Source organism: Gastrolobium bilobum, unplaced genomic scaffold (assembly GCF_033153095.1).
Source record: "Gastrolobium bilobum isolate Gb01-03AN ecotype WA unplaced genomic scaffold, APGP_CSIRO_Gbil_v1 utg10696, whole genome shotgun sequence".
In the NCBI taxonomy this organism is placed as follows: domain Eukaryota; kingdom Viridiplantae; phylum Streptophyta; class Magnoliopsida; order Fabales; family Fabaceae; genus Gastrolobium; species Gastrolobium bilobum.
Window position 1 is genome coordinate 544902 of NW_026899284.1, and position 17219 is coordinate 562120.

The following is a 17219-nucleotide window of genomic DNA, read 5'->3' on the forward strand; positions in this document are numbered from 1 at the left end:
ACTTTTGATTTATGTTATTATAAATCACGTTGTGCTAACCAATAAAATGTGCCCAGGTTTACTTTTATTTAACATATCTGAAAAATATTTTTAGATAAATTATATGCATTCACTCCAATGACGACATTTTGGAGTTAAAAAATTATAAAATTATAATGATAAAAATTATTATAACTCTGAAATAAATTAAAATTACTAAAACACTTTAATTTTCATCTCAAAACGATGTTATTTCAGACTTAATATCTACACTGCAGAAAAACAAATCCTTAATATATAAACAACAATAAAGGTATTACTATTTACACCCTTCCAGTTCCAATATTTGCAATTTTTACTAACCACAAATTGAATAAGGCAAACTTGTAATCCAACTCCCATGCAGAGGTTTGAAAAGAGCTCGTACTTAATGCTCGAAGAATACTGTTTTATTCAACTTTTAAAATTTAGAATTGGCTTATCAAAATGAAGAAAAATCCGAAAGAATTCAACTTTCTTGAAGGCAGCCTGGTTGTTGTTGTTGTAGTTTTTTTTTTGGTCTTTCATATTTATTTCATAAGATTATTCTTAAAACAAAAATATCTAAAAAATCATTTTAAAAATAAATTTGACGAGCTTAAGAATCTAAGATGCCAGCGTTAATAGTAACGGAGCTCTAGAAACAATTCCATCGATGACAATGCTGACCATAGCGAGCAGTGACTCTCACGTAGTGGTTTTCGCGGTCAGGGAATGAATCGATTTTGGAAACAAAAATTATCAATCGGTTTTGGAAACAAAAATTATCTGATTCAATTCCTTCGGTTTAATCATCTAATCATCCATTCGGTTTAGATTTTTTTTAAAATCCAATCCGATCTAATCCAATTTTTATCGGTTTGGATGGAATCGATTTTCGATTTTTTAAAAATCCTAAAATTTATTTCAGGATTATTGTACAAATAACATTTTTTATATATATTGGCTTTGTAAATTTTATTTTTTTGAAATGTAAAAGCATTAGTAAACTATAATATAATTTTTTTTTCAAGCATTAAGATATGAAGCTCTACAAAAATAAAATTTTGTTAATGAGATGTGACCAGATTTTTTCTTGGGTTTAGTTGATGGATTAATGAGTCTTGAGTTTAGAAATTTTTGGGCTATGATTGAAAAAAAAACCCAAATAGGTAGAGGAAAATTAAATATTAGATCGGTTTAAATTGGATCAGTTTTCATCAACCCATCCAAAAATCAATCCAATCCAATTAAAATTTTTGATTTTTTTTTGTTTTCGATTTTTTGATTTTCGATTTATTTGATTATCGATTTTTCGGTTCGATTGCCGCAATTTGAATCGATTTAGATCGGTTGATGAACACCGCTACTCTCACGGCGGGATAATTTGACATGAGTAAAAATTCTATAAAATAATTAATTTTTGTATTTATTTTTCTATTATAAATCACCAGTTCCAGAAACGATTAGATTAAAATTAAGTACCCCAAATGAATTCTATTTTATTCTTTAATTCTTGAAAACAAAAAACATAAATCAAACAAGCCCAAATTGTAATAAGCAACTGATGACCAATATCTAATAGACTAATAACAAAGAATGTTCTCGTAATAATGCACATGAATTGGTATAACATGCATATTTGCGTTTACAGAAAGATATGTACAAGAAGTCAGATAAAATAAAAAAATATATAATAAAGTGTGAGATAAAATCGACGTAAATAAATCAATCAAAACTGTAAAATCTAAAATTTTAAACGTTAGAAGACAATAGATGCTAAAAATATACACGTGAATTCAAAATCATCATCTCAGAAAAGTGAAGAGAACACAAGCTTCCAAGTACTGATCAGCACATGCTACAACAGGAAAAGACTCGCTAATCTATTTTTAACTCAAATTATTCTTATTTCCTTTTAAAGGAATAAATAATTAGACCAGAAAAGGGAATAATAAGTCAACAGCATTTAGTCTTCATCGTCAGAATTGTCAAATGTTATTTTTTGAGACTTCGGAGCATCAACAGGAATTTCCTTGAAGTGGGCCCCATAAAGCTTGGACTCCTATAATATGGCAGAAAATTATATTTCAATGTCTTGCACAAATCCAAAGGAAAGTCAAACAAAGAAAAAGTTTATCCTAGCTTCGTCACAAAGAAATCTGAACTGGTGCATAGACGAGTGGAGAAGAAAATTGACCTTTTTCTTGACATGTGTGCCAAATTTCAAGAGGGCATCTGGCACATTTTGCCCAGCTTCTCTTAAAACATTCACCAGCTCCCCAGCAAGTCCCTGAAATATTTTCATTCATTAGTTAATACAACGAGAAAAACCAATGATATAATAGAAACAAGGGGCGGGGGAGCGAATGAGAACCTAGAATATATCAAGAAGAGAATTAATACTACCTTATTCTGCTGTGTGAAGAATGTATGGGCAACACCTTTCTTACCAGCTCGCCCAGTCCGCCCAATTCTATGAACATAATCTTCTGTAGTTAGAGGAAAACTATAGTTGATCACCACTTCAACATCTGGAATATCCAATCCCCGAGCGGCCACATCAGTAGCAATCTGCCCATTAAATTGTGAAATCAAATAATTGACCCAATAAAGCAAAAAATAAAGTGGGGAACGTTTTAGGAACCAAGTACGGTTCAATAGACACGGAGCTAGTTCCCCTAGAAGCATACATTTCATATTTCATACTTTACCCACTACAGGCATTCAGGGCAGCCCTTAGAATGCTGTTATATTTTGGAAATAGATTGTCTTGATAATCCCTTTGCTATTCTATCCAATTTTGGTTTGAGGACCAAGGGGAATAAAAAAGTGGATTAAAGTTCATCTACAGGTTAATGCAGTAAAACTAGAACTTTGAAAGGGGGAAGGAACTAAGAACAGAAGAATCTGCATGAAAAACATTATCGAGAGATACCAAGTAGAGAAAACACATTGCAAAAATATAACGATAAAATGATGACAATTCTCGGTATAGTAGAGGAAACAATCAAAAGTTGCTGGGACTCATAAAGACCATTCTATAAGTATTTTCAAATTTTGGGGCAACAAACTCGTACAATTAACAATTATTAATCACAACATAAAACAGCTTACCATCAAAGGACAACTTCCCTTCTTGAATAATGATAGTGCCTTTGTACGATCATGTTGTGCTTTGTCCCCATGTATTGACACGACCTTCCAACCCCTGAAGATAGAATTTGACATATCATAAGTAGCTATTAACAATTATATCAGCAACAGCTTAGAGATAGCACCAGATATTTTCAACAGAAAAATTATTGGAAAATGTGTATACATAAAGCAGCAATAGTAGCAATGTACCCTTCTTGAAGCATTTTTTCAACTCGAGAGGTTTCCCATTTGTACAAGACAAAAACCAATACTCGATTCCTGGGAAAAAGGTTAAAGCTCTTAGCAACATGTGGCAGAACCAAACAGTTAAAAAGGTATCAATATATATTAAACAACCATCCGAAACTGACCATTTTTCGTCATGTTACAGAAATATAGAAAATTCAGCTTAAGTCATGGAAAACTATATGAACAATCTAGCATAAGTTTGCACATAGTTATTAATACCACGCTGCAGCAGTGGAACAATGTGCCGTGGCCTCAGGCCACTATATGAATCCTATAGCAGAGTGTTTTTCAGTCACAGCTGTTGCATCTGCATCACAGAAAAAATGTGGCTTTCGCTGCCACTGACTAGTTACAGGGGTAAAACGTAAAACCCCTTCTTTACCTCCATATTTTCTGAGTTGTCAAACTCATTGTTTTGGGTATTTTTGTGATTTTCCTGTCATTTTACATCAGAAACATACATAGTTTATTTTGTCAAAAAACACTACGTGTGACTCAGTTTCGAGGAAAGAAGACAAAGAATGATCTCTGTTTCATTTCCGGCCATTACCCACTGCTCCGGCATTGTTTCTGGCCAACCCTGATGTTCTCCAATAGATCCGCTGCTCTCTGGAAGCAGCCAGGTATCTGTTCACGCATCTTTGTTCTTCCCTTTCATCCTTCACTATCTTATCATATCAGGCATCATAGCTCATAGGTCTCTGTTCTTTTTTGCTGTGTTGTGTTCTTCCTGCACATTCTGTTTAATTCCAACTCCTCTAGATTTTATGACTTTTGATTATTATGAATATGACTTTAATTTTAGATAATTTTTCTTTTTTTTAGGATTTATATGTGTATAATACATAGTAGTTAATTGTGCCACAATAGCGTCACGAACCGCATCGTATGGCTATTGCGGTATCTCGCAGCAAGAAACCGCGTCGCGTTGCACCGGAACGCAATAGCGACCATTGCGATCGCATTTGCGGCCGAATCGCGTCCATACTGTTGTCATAAGGAAAAATGTCAATTTTGTCCTAAATTTAAATGTCTAACAGAAAAACTTTAAAGGTTTTTTAGTTTATCTGCGTCTCTCTCTGTCACTTCTGCTATCTCTACCTTTAAAAAATATTTTTTTTTGTCATTATTTCTGTTATATATCTATTCCGCTATTTCCGCAACCGCAACCCACTATAACGCTATAGCGTTTTTTCGGGGTTAGCCATGACATGCCGCAATCCGCATTTGATAACTTTGGTATAATATAAATTAATTTTCTTGCGTTGAAAATCTTGAAGATGGCAGTCATCAGCTATCCCACTACGGTGATTTTAGGGTCAACCGCTATCCAATATTCATAACTATGATTTTACACTCCTATTTCTTTTTTGATTTCCTATAGGGAAGACATAATCCACATCTCCACGTCCACCCCTGAAAAATCAGACAAACAAAGCGAATTTTGAACTATGATCTCCAACTTCATCTCTGACCATATCCTTTATTTGGAACTTGGAAGGCCAGCAAGATCTATATAAAATGTAAACAGCCAATATATTGCAGTTGGCACTTCATAATTACAACCCCACCCCCAACCAAAAAAAAAAAAAAAAGAGAAAAGGAGAAAAGAAAATGTTGGGAAGATATATCTAGTTTTAAGAGGTAATGGATCGCCGAGAAAAAAGAGACAATTAAATAAAAAACAGAAAATTACAGGAAGTAGTACCTCTGAGATTGGTGGTACTTTTCCAGTAACGCAACCAGACGCTTATCCCGTGATCGGTCATCCAAGACCTATGAATGTAAAAAAAATTATTAATATTCATGAAAAACATAAATACAATACATATGAAATATCCATGTGATAAATCACACCTCAACTATCTGCATGACATCGTGATTGGCAGCTAAATCCTCTGAACCTACAACAACCTGTCACAAATTTAAATATTTCTTCCTTCAACAACTTATATAAAAACAACAGTTCAAAGCGTTTTAGGAAATGAAGATACAAACTTTTATAGGATTAGGATCCATAAACTCCTGTGCTAAGTGATGAACTGGTAAAGGCCATGTAGCACTGAACATAACCATTTGACGAACTGCACAAGATTACACTCTCTAGTGAGATAAAAATAAGCTGGGAGAAAATTGTGGAAACAAAATACATCTATGCAAGCTCATTGGAGAATCAGAATTGAAGGTTAAGAGCATTTCAACTACAACAAATCTAAGGCAAACATCATAAAATAGAAGAAATTAAAGGAAGAAGTTAATGGCCAGAAAACAGGCAACAGTTGATAAATATGTCTCATACCAGAACATGTCTGACCCAGTATAGAGCGAACTATTTGTTCAAAACCCATGTCAAGCATCCGATCTGCTTCATCAAGGACCTAGAATAATAAATGATAATATTTGCAAACGGCTCAGTCTATGTTACTTATAAACAAGCATGTACATCATATAAAATTATCATAGGAATGGAATAAACAATTATAAAAGAAGTGAGCAACTAAGTTTATCTAAAGCAAAAGAAAATTCAGCTGAGATGCAAATGCAGCAAATCCTATGTAAATCCAAAATTGAGCATATTCCAACACTAGTATTTTGGCAAATGTAGAACACTCAAATCGAGTTGCCCACCAGTGAGTCCAGTAAACAAAAGATACGATTGAATATCAACTTTTTTTCAATTTACAATACTGTATTAAAAAATAAGAGAGAACTGAACAACAGAATTCTCCCAGACAATCTACTGCTTACCACAAAAGATACTTCTTTTAGGCGACAGACACCCATCTCAATCAGATCCTGTATACGACCAGGGGTTCCAATGACAATGTCCTGGATGAAAAAAGCATTACTAAAATATTAATTCGATGTTTATAAAAAATGAAGAAAAAGCTCCCAAAAATAAGGAAGTAAACAAGCACGTAACTGCAAGTGGCATCTGAATACAGATACAAACTATCCAAAGGAAAGGAAGAACTTGATAACTTACAATGCCAGATTTTAGGGAAGATATTTGTGGTCCTTTGGAGGTTCCACCATACAAACAAATTGATTCCACGCCACAAGACCTACCAGCATCACACATGACATCTGATATCTATAACACAATAAAAGAAAACAATTAGCTACAATTTTATCATTTAGTGAATCAGCAATACCATCCAATGCCCATGGAAGTTGGAAATGTAAGATTAATTCACATGAAATTATCATCTTAGAAAAAAGCTCATGAATGATGGTACCTTGTGGTTTCTCATGTTCTAGTATATACATTCTTACATAATAAGTTTAAATCCAATCCAACAACACCCAGTTCATTAACAGAATACATACTTGTTGAGCTAACTCCCTAGTGGGAGAGAGCATGAGGCAAAGAGGATTCCGACCCTTGGGCGCTTTACTCTTCCGATTCCTCAAAACATGCATAACAGCCGGTATTCCAAAAGCCAACGTCTTCCCTAATACCAAAAACCACCAAAAATCAGAACCAAATTCGAGTCATGCTACGTTCAACACATACCACTGCAACAAACCTGAGCCAGTGGCCGCAATTCCAATCAGATCACGACCGTCCAATAAGAAAGGCCACGCTCGGGACTGAATCGGAGAAGGCCTCTCGAAACCCTTGCAGCACTCCAACACGTTCTCCGGTAGCTCAGAATCCCCAAATGTTTTCACCGCCGCATATTTGGCGTCTCCGGCGTTCTTCCCGGTAACCACCACGAGCCCGCCCGTCGCCGTTTCATCACGATTACCGTCTGCGTCGGTTTCCTCCACGTTCTCATTCGACTTGTGGTGCTTCTTCTTCTTCTTGTTTGATTCGGTGCCGTTTTCAAGGTCGAGTTCGTTGAGCTTTCTTTTGGGGCTGGTTTCGTTTTGATGCTTGTCTTTGTTCTTCTTCTTTTTCTTCTTCTTCTTCTCGGATTCGAGTTCGGGGCTGTTGTGGACCTCTTCGGCGACTGGTTCGCTGACTAAAACGGCGCCGTTTTTCCGACCCATGTTTGGAGACGAAGTGTGTTAGGATGCAAGTAAGTGTTAAAACAACAGCGCGAACCAGTGCCAAAAACTCCAATAGATGCAAACAGAGGTATTTGTAATTCCTAGGGTTTTGGCTTTCCACTCTCTTTTTAATTAAGACCAGGAAGTGGGGACAGGAGATATTGTTCGTTAATTTATATTAATCCACTGTTTTTTTTTAGCTGTTTCGCATTTTTTTATTATCAATAAAAAATACATTAGTAAAAGAGTAAGCTTCCTATCTGGGATTAATTTTTTATGTATAATTTAGTTGATTAATTTAATTATGTATATGAGTTGTCTTTGAATTTATAAAACCTATATGGCTATATCAATTTCGTTTTTTTCCAATCCTTAAAAAACTAAGTTAACGTAAGTTTTTTATATTTAATGACTTGCTCGAATATATATTTAAATTTATGAACTAAATTGTATGTAATATAATAAATAACTTTAGATATCAAAGTTATCAATTTCATGTAACTTGAAGTTATCAACATTATGTACAAAAAAAAGAAGAAGTTATCAACATTTGTTAATAAAATATATGAACTTTCAAGAGACTTGACGTAATGTTAAATGAACTATCTTATATCTCACGCGACATAATAAAGGTTTAAATTCTTAGAACGTTACTTATGATCAGAGCTTAATATCGTGCACATTCAAATACATAAAACTTAAAAAGAAAAAAACACTTAAACCACAAGTATCCCAATTGCGTAACACCAGCTCAATTAAGGGCTGAACCTAAATAAATACATTTTGCTTAATTTAATGGAAAAAATATTTCTGCAGTTACCGCAAATAAGTTGTCTGCATTTATTCTTAAAACGACGTCGTTTTGGTATTGAAATCTTAAAAAATTATAAATATAAAGATTATTATAACCCTAAAATAAATTAAAATTACAAAAATACTATGATTTCTGTCCCAAAACGACGTCGTATTGGGCTTACTGCAAATAACTTATCTGCAGTAATTGCACAAAAAGCGAACCCTAATTTAATTGTAGGGAACAATTTTTTGTAAAAACAATAATGGAGAATTACCGGATCAATTACGTACACTTATTTGGAATTTTATTTTTATTTTTTACCATACTTGCTAGAGTTTGAGGAAAATGCTATTTCCAAAACAAAAATAGTGTTTACGGATGACTATTGAGAGGTAATAACAACAAATGGCGAAAAAAAAATGAATCTTTTATAACAATAATATTAGGGTTTCAATTTTTTCTAGGAGATATTTTTCTCATGTTGTAAACACATCTTATGTAGGTCCACATTTATTAAAAAAATAAAAAAGCAAAAGAAAATATTGCACGAAAATCGAATGGTCACTAGTAGAAGAAAACAACTCTCCTACGACATGAGAAAATGTTTTCCCATAAAATTATATCTCAAAAAATTGTTAAAATTAACATAAAAAATTTACAAATAAATAATAGCTCGCCAAACTTCCATGAAAAGAGCCGAGATCATCTTATATTAATATTAATATTAGTTGTATATTGTATTTGATGCATTTACTCTTGTTCCATTGGACATGATTCAATCATTGATTGAAGAAGTTATGAGTCAATCAGAATTGTGCCTAACTAAGTATAGAACAATTGTTAAGAAAATGAGTAATTTGAAATATAACAAATTACGATTAAATTCAAACTCCAATGAAGCAACAAATACGATTATGATTTATTTGGCAAAGAAAAGAAAAAGAACACATTTGGCATTATTTGAGATATAAAATTTTGGACATGTTTTGAATGATTCAGTTCTAATTGTTTTTTATAAGGTAACCTCACTTAATAGCTTAAGTTTTTGGGTTGAATTGGTTCTTTACATGATATTAGGGCATCGGTGTCCTAGGCTCGATCCTTGCCAATCTCACTTTTTATTATGAAATTTATTAGCACAAATAGGTTGAGCCTGATGCATCATCTACCTTTTAAGCTCAATGGACTCTTGTGTAATGACACATGCTAGAGTGAAATATAAAACATTAAAGAGGCCCTCACCTAATAACATAAGTTTTTGGGTTGAATTGGTTCTTTACAAATTATTTTCAGAAGTTAATTATCGTTGTATTTATTTAAAGAATTTTCCTTATTTTTAATATTTTAGATTTTGAATTTTGGACCAATTTGTAATTAGTCTATAAACAGGTGCTTACGACCCTTATTGTATGAGTTGAATTTTGTTAATAGAAACGATAACCAGTGAGTTTCTCTTTAATCAATCATAACTTTCTGTTTAGCCATATTTTCTATACGCTTTCGGCATCATTTGGTATCAGAGTACTAGGTTTCCTTCAACCAATAGCTGAACAAGAATCGTTAAGGTCGTCAATAGTGGAGTCACGAAGACAGGGGACGTGGATTTGTTCCTAAAGAAGACACACAATCGCATCATATATACTCCCGTGACATAAAAAATAAAGAGCTCGGAAGATGGATCTAGGATTTGAAGCAATAACTTGAGCAGACATTAGACAAGAAAATCCAAGTTTTTGAGTGACTACTTGTGAGACAAAGAGTAAGAAAAATCAAGATTTGGAGTGATAACTCATATGGGCGTCTGAATGCTCAAGGAAATTCTAAGATAAATGTGCGTGAATCCCTCAAGATATACAAGAAGAATATCACAATATAAGAGTAATGCTTCCATGAAAATGTTATGCAAGTGAGACAAGATCATACTGAGTGAATATAGATAATGGGAGAGAGAAAATGCTGGAGGATGAAAACAGGGTCGATGCCCACATTAGCAGATTGGAAGCGAGTCCATGTCGAAGCTCGTTAAGTTAGTCCTCGGCTTGATTAGAGCTCAAGTCATGAATAATGTCTGCGGAAAAATTGTGCTTAGGTAAAAATTAGATTAAATTATCTAATTTAACCGGTTAAAATGGAAACTTGATCACTAAGTTGTCTGATCAAGTTTATATAATCGCGAAATCATATTTTTCGCATTCGATCAAATTTCCAAGGCCATCACTGATTTTGGGAGGGAGTAAGGTTGGCAAAACGGGCAACCCGGCTCGGCGCAACCCGCATTCAACCTGAAAAAAACAAGTCGGATTAGGGTTGTCTCGAGAAAAAAATAAGCCAAAAAATTCAACCCGACCCGAGTCGTGTTAGCGTATGCTCGAAAATTGCTCGCAGGTTGACTCGTTTTCAGCCTATTTAAATGACCATGTAATGTTAATGCACCAGTTATGTGACTTCTATCAGCTTAAACAAAGGGTCACAAAATGAGAAATGAAAGCAAAATTATTTTTTTGGATATTAGGAAAATAAAAAACAACCAAACAGGTTACCTAAGGATCGTTGTGGATTTTAACACAACCCAACAGATCCTTATCTAAAAATCTACTACAGCTCAAAGGAGCATTAGGCAACACAACTAAATCCCAAGACCTATGATCTACCTTAGTAGCCAAACAATTTGCTACTTCGTTCCCCTTCCTGTTTATATAATTAAACACCACCTTCCACTGTCTGGCTTTCATCTCTTGGATTCTCTTAACCACCTGGAAAAGAGGATGGTCAGTAGAACAACCATCTTGGATTAGATGCAAAGCTTCAGTTGAGTCACCTTCCCATTGGACTTGCCTAAAGCCATGATCCCAGGCAACTTGAAGACCCATAAGAGCACCCCATAACTCAGCCTTTAGAGCATTTTCTTGACCAACTTTCTTCATAAACCCAACTACCCATCTTCCATCACTATTTCTCAGAACTCCCCCACAACCACTCTTAGTTCCATCAAGGGAGCAAGCACCATCAGAATTGATTTTAATCTATCTCTCCAAGGGAGGCCTCTACTGCACTACAATATCCTCCATCTTCCTCAAGCTATCAGCAATCACATCTAAGGTTGATTCAGCATGTACCACATTATTAACATATATCCTCACCTTGTGGCAAAAACTTTCAGGGGAACACACTTCTTTCCTGAAAACAAAGTTATTTCTGGCTTGCCACAACACCCAACATGTGACTCCAAAAGTGAGTCTCCATATCTGATCTTGCTTCTTATCCTTCCCTTTCCACAAATTACTTTGTAACCACTCAAGAAAATTGCCATCAAAAAACGAATTGCAAATGGAATTAGAGGTTAGAACAAGCCAGACCTGCTTAGCCCAAGAACAGTCCTTCATCACATGGTTACAATCTTCAGAGAGGAATAAACATCTGGGGCAGTGAGCCTTTCCTCCCATGTGTCTAGGCTTCTTTGATCATTTGTTAAAAGATTATTCCCTAGAAGGAGCCATAAAAAATGTTCTATCCTTTTAGGACCCTTCCACCTCCAGGCAAGATCCCGATGATTATTCTGGTTTAGCATACTAGGATAATCATTTTTAATAAAATGATGGGCATATCTAACAGAAAACATACCATTACTAGAAGGTTTCCAAATGATTCTATGTTCCCCATCCTCATCCTTAGGCGCTTCAACTCCAGCTATAGCTTCACAATCCTCTTCAGTAAAATATCTACTAAATTTAGCCCAGTCCCAACCACCATTCTGAGCCACACAGTAGGAAACTTTCCAACTATGAGCATCTTCAGGTACAGTGATAATAGCTTTATCCATAAGTCTCCCCATTCCAGGAACCCAACATTTTAACCAGAATTTAGTTTGTCTACCATTTCCCATAAATATTCTAAATCTTGCCAATATGTGATTCCATGAAGAGCATATACCTCTCAAATGTTGCTATCACCCACAGATCTCGAGATTCTAGGCAGTAAACCCTCTTCCATTTTGTATTTATTTCTCAGAACTCTGGCCCATAAAGTGTCCTTCTTAGTCAAAATACCAAATCCCACCTTCATAACAAAAGCTTGGTTAAAAGTCTTTAGATCCCTCAACCCAACACCTCCACACTGTTTACTACAACACATTTTTTCCCATTTCACCAGATGGGTACCTCTTTTTTCCTTAGAAGACCCTCATATAAAGCCACGAGTATGCTTCTCAATATCTTCACACACAGCTTTAAGAATCCAAGCTGTTTGCATAGCATATGTAGGCATGACAAATATCACTGATTTAGCCAAAGTTAATCTTCCAGCTAGAGACAATGATTTGACATTCCAAGCATTCAACCTGCTCTTAACCTGATCCAAAACATGGCCGTTAACTCTTGAGTGATTCAAACAAACTCCCAAGTACTTCCCCAGATTAGGAGTGATGCTGATACCTAAACAATCACTTATCTCCTTAGATCTTTTGAAATTAACATTCATTGAGAAAAAACACGAGTTTTATCCAGACTAATATTCTGACCAGAACTCACAGCAAACATCCTGAGAATTTGATTGATAACATGGGCCTGATCCAGATAAGCTTCTATATACAGTAGGATATCATCAGCAAAGAAAAGGTGAGATATTGGTGGACCATTTTTCCTAAGAATAATAGGTTTTTCCAGGCCTTCACCTTATTAGCAGCTTGAATAAGATGAGCAAGTCTTTCAAGACATAGGACAAATAGGTAAGGGGGAAGTGGATCCCCTTGCCTTATTCCTCGGGAAGGCTTAAAAAATATAGTAGGTTGACCATTTCAAAGCATATTCAACTCACTGGTACCAACACATTTGTCAACAAGAGAAACCAGATTTCTAGGAAGATTCAAATCTATGAGTGTATCATGAATAAACTCTCAACTAAGTCTATCATAAGCTTTTTCAAGATCCACTTTAATCAACAACCACCCCTGCTTACCTTTTTTCCTTTTCATCGAATGGATAATCTCTTAAGCCACCAGAATGTTATCAACACTATGTCTTCCTTTAACAAAAGAACACTGATTTGGAGCAACCAATCTAGGCATCAAGTCCTTTAATCTGTCAGCAATCACCTTAGTTACAATCTTGAAAGATACATTACATAAGCTTATAGGCCTAAAATCTTTCATACACTCAGGATTATCATTTTTTGGAATCAAACAAAGATGAGTTTGATTGACCATCTGCACCTTCAAAGGATCATCAAAGATATTTCTGATTAAGTCACACACAGACCTACCAACAAGATGCCATTGAGTCTGATAGAAAGCATCATTTAACCCATCCGGACCTGGGGCTTTAAATCTACCCATTTTAAACACAATTCTTTTAATCTCCACCTCATCAGGGATTCTGGCTAACTTGCTCATCTCATGAGGCTCCAACTTAGGAAAAGCTCCCCTTATAGGAAATTCATCATTGATACCATCCTCTTCCAGAGATAGCTTCTCAAAATATCTCACTGTTGTTTCCACCAACTCCTTAGAATCAACTGTCCACTCTCCAAGCTCATTCTTAATAGTAAGAACTTTATTATTCCTTCTTCTAGCAATAGTAGTCGAGTGAAAAAGTTTAGAGTTTCTATCACCAAACTTCAGTCAGTTTACTCTAAATTTATGGAACCAAGTTAGTTCCTCTCTAAGCAAAATATTCTCCAACTCTTTCCAAAGATCTCCTTGCAACCTCTCAAGCTCCCTGTCATATCTAGTTTACAACTCCATATCAATGCCTTGGACTCTAGCAAATATACGGTGCTTCTGTCTCATCTCCTCTCTAAAAACCTTATGGTGCCAATTAGAAGCTTCCACCTCAAACTCTTTCCTAGCTTCTATCCAGTCTACATTCTTCTCCCAACACTTCTTGACAATACTACCAAACTCAAAATTAGTGAGCCAGGCAGCTAAAAACTTGAATTGCTTCACACCTTTCAGATCCTGAGCAGATTGGCAATTACTGACCAAGATTGGTCTATGGTCAGAGTTAAAATAAGGCAAATGACCTAGAACTCTATTAGGCCAAGCCACATTCCACTCCTCATTAGCACAGGCTCTATCAATCCTTTCTTGTAATCTTCCCCTCTTCAAAGTGAAGCTAGGGCCCTTAAACCCAATACCAGAGACACCACACAACTCAAGACAATCCTGCATCTCTTGAGTACTTATCCAACAAACATCCATGCCTCAAATCTTCTCAGGCTGTCTTAAAATAGAATTGAAATCCCCAAGAATAATCCAGGGAGGATTCACAGACTCAAAAAGATTATCCAATTCCTCCCAAAGGTTTATTCTCTCAGACCTCCTCGGGCTCCCATACACAAAAGAGACTAACTCCACTCTTCTATCTTCTAAATAATGGGCTCTAGTATGGACATATTGATGATGAGATTGAATAACCTCCACCTCAACATCTTTATCATCCCACAGCACCCAAATACCTCCAGAGAAGCCAACAGCCTCTTGCTTGAAAAACTTAGAAAACCCAAGCTTTTTGATAATAACTTCTCCCATATCACCTTGAACTCTGGTTTCCAACAAAGCCGTAACTTTTATTTTAAACCTATATTTGATATCTCTAATTAGAGCAGAGAATTCTTTTTTCCCCACCCCTCTATAATTCCATGAACAAATATTCATAAACATAACAAATAAAAGCATAGAACCTCAACCACAAAGGATTGAATCATCAAGAATTATTATGAATTCTAGTACCTCCCAGGCCTGGACTGACCTGATCAAGTTCCATTCCATACTGAATATGAGTCCCGATCTTCAGAGTATTCAGTATTTCCTCCCCTTTAGATTTCCCGTTGGCCAGGATATTAGGATCCTGTGAAGGTTGAAGAACTCCTCCTTCTGATGCTTTGCTTCTATTATTCAACTTTTGTGATCCCATATTCAAGGATTTGGGGTATTGATTCTCTGATGATTGAACTCTACTCATAAACCCTTTCGTATTAGACTTGCCTTTCTGCAACCCACTAGAACTCATGGCTGCTCCTTTAGTTGAACCAGACTTCATTCCACATTTTTTTGTTTCTCAGGCCCTGAGTTTTGATTACTAGGGATAGAACCCCTAGCTTTCCTCTCATTAACCATCCTCCATCCTTCTTACTCAACATCCCTTCCTCCTTATCATTAGACTTAGTAGCTTCCTCAGGAGCTACTTCCTCTATAGGACTATCAGTATTCATCATCTCTCATGCAATAACATTATCAATAACATTGATCTGCTATTCTTCATGTTTCAGAGGAGTTTCATTGCTAGAGACTTGCTTAACTGGGGAAGCTCTCAATTTACGCCCTCTTCCTGTTTTCTGAACTACCATCCAGGTGCCAAAAAACATCTTCTTTCTTCTGCTGTTCTTCACCTTTCTATTTTTCCTTGACATCCTAAGCCCCTTTGCTAAGAACTCCATCATCAGAGCACTATTTATGAACTTCAAAACTAGGACATGAGTCCTTTCTATGGCCATACAACCCATAATCAAAGCAAATCATATGCAATCCCTCGTAACCCACATGCAAGACTCTCCCCCCAATTTTGAATTTCGACAGGACGTTCTTCCTGAGATCCACTTCAACACAGATGCGAGCAAATCTGGCTCTCTCTGTAATGTCCCCATCACCAACTTCATTCATTCTCAGAGAATTCTTGTCAATCTTAAGAGTTCTTCCAAAAATACTACCAATTTTCCAAAGATTATGGGTAGTGTAAAACTCCAGTGGCAATCCATGAATTCTGATCCAGACAGCCAACCTCTTCACTTTCTCATCATACGTGTCAAAAAAAGGCCTCCACCTCTGCACTGTCAAGTAATGATCTGCAACTATCCAGGGTCCTTCATGGAACACATGATTATAGTCACTGTCCTCTTGAAACCTGATAACGAGATAGCCATTATCCATGTCGATAACCTCATAGATACCCACTAGATTCCACATTTTCACCAATCTAGTCATTAAAAACCTAGCACCCAAACTCTTCCCCAGAAGTTTAATAATAAGTGCTTTCCTCTATTGCTTACAGTCCTCCTTATGCTGGCTTTTCGAGAACTTGTAGGTAGGACACAAAGGATCATCCATCACCTCTTCGGATCCCTCCTCCAGCATATCCTCTTCTTCTTCTTCCCTTCTTTGCTTAGCCATCCAGTCCTCATCTTCACTATCAGACATTTCTTCAGCTCCATTAAGTCGCAACAATTTATCCTTGTATGAAACAACCCTTTGACCCTGACCGCTGCTTTTCCCTGAGGATCCACCAGACAGATGATCAGAGCCACCATTAGTTACCTTCCCATGGTTATGCAATTCGCAAGCCAAAGCTTCTCCCCCCTACATTTAATACCGGAGTGCTTGGATCTTCTCCCTGCATGTGCTCGTCCATTAGCACATCATGAACTTCCAGTCCTTTAGGCTTCTTGATGCTCCGATTCAGGTTATCCTCTTATTTAGTCGACGCTGATCTTGTTTCTCCCATAGCCAACGGAAAATTTTCTCAGAGAAAAAACTTGAGCGCGTGAGATTCACTCGTCTCTATTATGTGAATCAAGTTAATTATTGCTTTAAAAGCAAAATATTTTTTTCTTACAAATTTGCATCAACATCAAGAAACAATCAGAACCACTCGCTACCAAGTGGGTAAGATATTTGAACCAAATAGAGCCAGCACAACCTAACAATATAAAAATGGCATAGGATGTGAGAAGATTTGAGACTTAGGTTTAGAGAAGGAAGAAAAATGATGACAGCATGTGTGAGTTTTGTCCATTTTTGTATATTATATTTTGTATATAAAAAAAAACTCAACACGCGAGCTGCCTCGTTTGACCCGCGGGTTGGCTCATTTTTTCACGAGCTGACTCGGGTCGGGTTGGCAGCTTATTTTCGCCAACCCAACCTGACTCATTTTTTACGGGTTACGAGCTAACTCGACAGATTGACTTGTTTTCGCCGACAATTAACCTGACAAATTGGCTCGTTTTTGCCGACCCTAGGAAGAAGGTTTTCATTTTGAAAACCCAAGGGCAG

The 17219-nt window shown here is 36.1% G+C and overlaps 1 protein-coding gene across 1 annotated transcript; it reads right to left on the reverse strand.

Annotated features, from left to right (window-relative positions):
- Positions 1-1711: 1711 nt before the first annotated feature.
- On the reverse strand, positions 1712-7463 carry LOC133289181 (DEAD-box ATP-dependent RNA helicase 5). The gene is made up of 13 exons (XM_061487056.1): positions 6915-7463; positions 6715-6839; positions 6371-6478; positions 6133-6213; positions 5684-5762; positions 5383-5468; positions 5242-5298; positions 5093-5160; positions 3346-3414; positions 3115-3208; positions 2407-2571; positions 2198-2290; positions 1712-2062 (listed from the first exon to the last, which is right to left on the reverse strand). The coding sequence occupies exons 1-13, from the start codon at positions 7378-7380 to the stop codon at positions 1967-1969; spliced, it is 1587 nt and encodes a 528-aa protein (XP_061343040.1). The 5' UTR covers positions 7381-7463; the 3' UTR covers positions 1712-1966.
- Between the last annotated feature and the right edge of the window lie 9756 nt (positions 7464-17219).